General features: G+C 39.2%; 1 protein-coding gene across 3 annotated transcripts in view; it reads left to right on the top strand.

Moving 5' to 3' along the window:
- Positions 1 to 2803, top strand: part of WDR47 (WD repeat domain 47) — a 39326-nt gene extending 36523 nt beyond the window's left edge. For all 3 annotated transcript variants that reach the window (XM_087719197.1, XM_087719196.1, XM_087719198.1), the window contains 3 exons: positions 75 to 206; positions 990 to 1208; positions 2354 to 2803. In XM_087719197.1, the coding sequence (XP_087575323.1) occupies positions 75 to 206; positions 990 to 1208; positions 2354 to 2496 (494 nt within the window). In that variant the 3' untranslated portion in view covers positions 2497 to 2803. The remainder of the gene's footprint in view (positions 1 to 74; positions 207 to 989; positions 1209 to 2353) is intronic.
- The last annotated feature ends 3684 nt before the right edge of the window (positions 2804 to 6487 follow it).

A 6487-nucleotide genomic window follows, 5' to 3' on the forward strand; every position in this document is an offset into this window, starting at 1 on the left:
TGCTATTGCTATAGGTGTTAATAGCTTTTTAAAAACCCACAGTGAATACAAATTCATATCTCTTATATACGCAGGTCACATTTTAGCACTTTATACGTGGAGTGGATGGATGATAGCATCTGGATCCCAAGACAAGACTGTGAGATTCTGGGATCTCAGAGTACCAAGTTGTGTTCGAGTTGTTGGAACAACTTTTCACGGAACTGGTATGTTTACTGATATTGACCTAAAACACACATTGGTGATAGCTGTTCAAAAATTTTATTGTACAGAAGATGGAGATTGTCATGGTAAAGGAATAGCTTCTTTATAAATTTGACTAAATGCTGGGAATCTTTTGTTAAACAGCTAACACTATTATTAGAGGGACATTTCAAATAATTAAACGGAATGTTTATTTTGTAAATTGTATATTTAATGGTCAGTATTCCAGTCTCATATTATATGAAAGACCTTTTTTAAACATGTAAAATAACTTGTTTAAAATTTTTACTGATAAATGCTTTTATGAGCCGAGGTGGCGCAGTGGTTAGGGTGCAGTACTGCAGGCCACTTTAGCTGACTGTGATCTGCAGTTCAGCGGTTCAAATCTCACCGGCTCAAGGTCGACTCAGCCTTCCATCCTTCTGCGGTGGGTGAAATGAGGACCCAGACTGCGGGGGCAAGTTGCTGACTCAATTTGCTAAAAAAAATTGTAAACCACTTAGAGAGGGCTGAAAGCTCTATGAAGCGGTATATAAGTCTAATAAATAAATAAATAAATATTGACAAGCATGTTTAGCATTCTCAAGTCAGTCAAACGTTCCTGGTTTTATCAAACTTGCAAAGACAGAATCAGATCCTTCATTATTGTACAGTTGATCCTATGTGAGCACCAATGTGATTGTTAAATGCATCTGACGTCGTTTTGATGAGTATTTTAGAAGATCTACATTAGAATCTTGATTTGAAGCCAGGCTTAGAGCACATAATGGGTTCTTTTCTTTCAGGCAGTGCTGTTGCATCTGTAGCTGTAGATCCTAGTGGTCGCCTTCTAGCTACTGGGCAGGAAGATTCCAGCTGTATGCTTTATGATATTCGTGGTGGGCGGATGGTTCAAAGTTATCATCCTCATTCCAGTGATGTCCGTTCTGTTCGGTTTTCCCCCGGGGCTCATTACCTTCTCACAGGGTCATATGACATGAAAATAAAAGTCACAGACCTGCAAGGTAATTTCACTTCTGAACGATTCCTAAATAGCACAAATGCTCTCCGTCTCTTATCTTTAGATCAACTTCATACGTTTATTTGATTTTTATCCAACCTTTAATGTTTTTTACAAATAAGTCAAGGCACCAAACATGCTTAATATTCCTTTAGCCTCCTATTTTCCACTCAGCAATCCTGGTTTGGCTCAGTGGTGGGATTCAGCCAGTTCGCACCTATCCAGGAGAACCAGTTGTTAATTTTCTAAGCGGTTGGTAGAACTGTTTGTTGGAAGAAAACTCATTTTGTTTTTCCCCACTTTGCAGGGCTAATCCTGTAAGGAAGGCAGGAAGGAAACATTCTGGTGTTGTTTCTAGCCTCATCTTTATTGCCCTGCTTACAGAAACTGCCTCTCCGGTTAACCCTTATCACATTAGATCATCTAAGGCGAAGCGCCCATCGATGTGACTACCCTCCCGGCCTTCCATAAAGCTACTAAGTCCTGGCTGTTCCGGCAGGCCTGGGGCCGTTGAAATATCCAGCCCCACTTTAATTGTGAATGTTGTTGTATTTTAAATTTTGCATTGTCTTATTTATCCCCCTTCCCTTTTTTATTGTAAGCCGCCCGGAGTCCTTCGGGAGTGGGTGGCATACAAAACTAATAAACGAGAACGAGAGTGACATTGAGTTGGCCATGCCCACACAGTCACATGACCACCAAGTCCCACCTACCCAGCTGGTCATTAGGGCAGAGAACCGCTTGTTAAATTATTTGAATCCTACCACTGGTTTGGCCGAGAAATAGTAAATGGTCCAGAATCACCCAGACAGCTTTTATACCTAAGGCGGGACTAGTATTAAGTCTCTTGGTTTCTACTCGAGCACCTTAACCATTGTACCTATTTATCTAACTCTTATACAAAATATGAATGTGCCATTATGGCAAACTACATCTGTCTTCTTTAATTTCTGGAACTCAATAGTAGAATTACCTGTTCTGTAATAGATGAAATGAGGGAGCGGAAAACACAATCCATCTGATTTGTTTCAGGGTACATGAAACGGTTTACTTGAACTAAACAGTATTAATGAAGTTTATGTGCAAAGATAAAGTAACCGGCAGTGCTGTGCAGACATCCTAATTATTATTTCTAATTATTCTTCATAGGTGACCTTACTAAGCAGCTACCAACTATGGTGGTAGGGGAACACAAGGACAAAGTGATCCAGTGCAGATGGCACACACAGGATCTTTCCTTCTTATCATCTTCCGCTGACAGAACTGTCAAACTCTGGAGTTACAACGTATGAATGAAGCACAGATCCACAAGGCAACTGGAGGTGTCTATGAAAAGAACAGCATTTCAGCAAGAAGATGCGTCCCACAGAAACTTGGTTGTTATGAGATGTTGGTGTGTTGGTGTGGATTATTATTTTTCAGTGCTTTCCATGTGATCTCATGCTGCTACGACCTCCTGTAGTCTTGTTGCTGAGGTTTGTTACGAGAGCTCTTGCGAAGTCAATGTGCACTCCAAAAAGTTACATTTATTTATGTGTTTACATTTTGTGTTATTTGCATTCCCTGGTCTTTTGTCTCAATGACAATATTTCTTTTTTTTTTAAAAAATCAGGTTGAATTAAGAGTTCAAGGAAATTCACATGCAATATCATAGCATCCACACAGATTAAGACTTGTTATATGCCACGCTGTACAATGTTGTTTACATCTATCTTAATTAGTGGCCCAAAACCTTTCCCCATCAAAGCTTCATTTAATACGTATAATTATGAACTCTAAAGATGGTTAAAGAGGACCTGACTCTTGATCATAGTAACTAGCTAGAGATTGAGATGTATGAAATGATTCTCAGTTTGAGGCTGTACTTCGTTGGATTATGTTCAAAATTCAAGCTTTTGGTAGGAAAAACATGGGTGTGAAGAGGCATTAGCGTTACTGAATGCAGCAAAATACCTCTGTGTAATGTAGGGAAGCAAACACTCTTAGGTGTGGTTGGTACATGATATCAGTGGCTATAATCCTTCCTACAGAGGCACGTATGTGAAAGTATTGTGTGTGCAGTTAGGAATTTTTCTGAAGTTGCTATAATTACTAATTGCCTTGTTGGAAAAAAAAAAGTAATATATTAAATTGCCCATTCCTCATCATTGCAAAACAGTATAGTAAAATGTTTCAAAAGATCCTCTGGTTACACAGTTTTCTCCTGTGTTTATATAGAACAGTGGTTCCCAAACTTGGCAACTTTAAGACTTGTGGACTTCAACTCCCAGAATTCTCCAGCCAGCTCAGCAGAGCTGGCTGGAGAATTCTGGGAGTTGAAGTCCACAAGTCTTAAAGTTGCCAAGTTTGGGAACCACTGATATAGAATACCATACAAATTTTAAAGGCAATAGCACGGCTTGAAATGCTATGTCTGCATGATAATCTAAAACTAAATTATTTCCCAGTTCAGAAGTTTTATTTGGAATTTTTAATTTCTTGCACTGACTATATAATATAGTTGCAACTTTATTTCTATATTTAGAGTATTATGTTCCTCTATTGTTTTATATTTTCATATTGTACATTTATATTGCTTTTAAATTAAATTCTTAAAATATTTGGATTATTTATTTGAAGTAAAATTTAAGGCTTGGTTCTAATATATGCTGTGCACTGTAGCAAGGCCTTTTTGAACTGTCATTAAAAAAAGTTGAGGTTACTATAGAAGTGTATATGTACTTAATTCAATAAAGAAAGTGAAGCTACGTAATTTTTCTTCCTTCATATGGAAACAACTACCACGAGGTGTATGAATAAGCCGACAATCAATTTTTTTTACCAAAATAACATGAGAAATCCATTACCCACAGATAGGGTGACCCACATTTTTCATGCTATTTTGAATAAAAATCCAAAGGCTGCTTACCCTTGGATGGGCTTATCTGTGCATATGTATATTGGAAATATCTGTACTTTTAAAAACTTTTATCATATATACTCACAGATAAGCCCACCTAAATTTAGGTGCATTTTGCCACCTAAAATATTTGGCTTGTGGAAACCAAAATAGCAGAATAAAGGTTTATACAATAACAGCAGCAATGTAAAATCCATCTGTATAATAAAGATGGTCATCTATGTATTCATTTAAAATCCCTCTGAATTTCTTAACGCCTATGTAAAAAAAACCAGCCAGATTAATATAGTGATTAAGTCACCAGGCTTGAAACCAGGAGATCGCGAGTTCTAGTCCTGCCTTAGGCACAAAGCCAACTGAGGGATCTTGGGCCTTTCTCATCATCCTGGCAAGCAGACAATGGCAAACCACTTCTAAAAATCCTGCCAAGAAAAATACACAGAGGCTTGTCTGCGCAGTTGCCTAGGCCAACTCTAATTGAAAAACACAAACAAATAAATTGGGGGAAAAATAGTAACAGAAGGAATCTTGCACCATCCTGTACACTAATATTTCATAAGGCTAGAAAAAAAACACAAAATGTCTTTTGTTCAGGGATATTTATTCAAGAATCTGCTGCTTTATCGCTGATTAGCGGTTTTATAGTTGATCCTGATCCACACAATGCGCGGCCAACTACTGAAATGCTTCCAAACAAGATACTCTCCTCTGACTATTTTAAGATCAATTTTTGCACCTCCATTCAGCTTCCCTACTAATGGGCCTGTTTTCAGACTTTTTCTTCCACGCATCTGAAAAGTGCCCTCAAGTATCTTGATATGTCTCTAGCTCAGATTAACTGAGTGAAAATAAGAGTTACTGTAGATTTCACAACATTACATTTTTACACAGTGTTAATTGGACCATAAATTCTCTAGTTTCCTTGTCAAAATGTATTATGAGCAATGAAAAAGCTACGTTTGTATTTTGCCTGGTAACAAAAGAATTTTTGGCATCCTACGAGAAACAAATGTCACACAAATTTAGATTACCAAACGCAAAATATCCCTGTAATCTTAATTTTTTTAAAAAACTGATTTTTACTGCTAACTGTTTTTACTAATTGATTTTAATTAATTGCTAATTGATTTTACTGCTAAATGCCTGGTGAATAGGGGAAAAAAAGTTTATCTCGTACCAAAATGTCCATGTGAAATTCCAAGGAAGATGTGATTTAATTGGCATGCCTTGTTAAAAGACTTATTTTAATAGTTGTATACCTAACAAAAAGGGACGCAGTGGCTCAGTGGCTAAGAGGCTGAGCTTGTCGATCAGAAAGTTCAGCAGTTTGAATCCCCAGCACTGTGTAATGGAGTGAGCTCCCATTACTTGTCCCAGCTTCTGCCAACGTAGCAGTTCAAAAACATGTAAAAATGCAAGTAGAAAAATAGGGACCATCTTTGGTGGGAAGGTAACAGCGTTCCATGCGCCTTTGGTGTTGAATCATGCCGGCCACATGACCATGGAGATGTCTTCGGACAGCGCTGGCTCTTTTGCTTTGAAATGGAGATGAAATTGCCCCCTAGAGTTGGGAACGACTAGCACATATGTGCGAGGGAAACCTTTACCTTTATACCTAACAAACTCAATTCACTTTAAGTAGATCCTTTAAAAATAGACCCTAACTCCAGGTAGATGTGGTATATAGAGTGTTGGAAGAAACGTCCTTCTGGGTTCGTCTCCAAGTGGGGGAAAAGACACTGGAGACACGGAGGCTGCTTGGAAAGATGGGTTATTGGTGGACAGAACCACATGGCTTGAACCCTGGACAGAAAAGGGGATCACATGCTTCAACGTTGGTTGAGAAGAAGAGAAGGGCTGAGGGAGGGGCTTGCTAGGTTTTTTATAACCTGTTCAGTCCCACCTCTCCGTTTCCTGTTCCTGTGTAAGAAATGCATTCTGATTGGTTGTCAGACTCCCATAGGGCCATGCAGGGGCAACTCTCTAAGCTGCGCTTTGAGTCCAGGTTTGGTTGAGTTCTCACATGCCATGTGGGGAGTTGGGGCCAATATTATCATGCCTTAATCCCATCCCCCCTGGAGCTGAAGGGGAGAACTCTTTATTATGTAAAGGGACCGGCTTGGCCACCTTAACGGCCCATTGACAAAGTGGGTGGAGGCAGGAAGCTACAAGGGAGCCCTTCTCAATAATAACTTCCTACAAACAGCATAGGGCAGTGTTTCTCAACCTTGGCGACTTTTAAGTCCTGTGGACTTCAACTCCCAGAATTCCCCAGCCAGCTGCGCTGGCTGGGGGATTCTGGGAGTTGAAGTCCACAGGACTTAAAAGTCGCCAAGGTTGAGAAACACTGGTGCCATAGGGAGAAAAGAGAACCTTTCAACAAG

The sequence above is a fragment of the Thamnophis sirtalis genome, unplaced genomic scaffold, assembly GCF_051295495.1.
Source record: "Thamnophis sirtalis isolate CommonGarterSnake01/CBP01778 unplaced genomic scaffold, rThaSir2_p1.2 scaffold_7, whole genome shotgun sequence".
Lineage (NCBI taxonomy): Eukaryota > Metazoa > Chordata > Lepidosauria > Squamata > Natricidae > Thamnophis > Thamnophis sirtalis.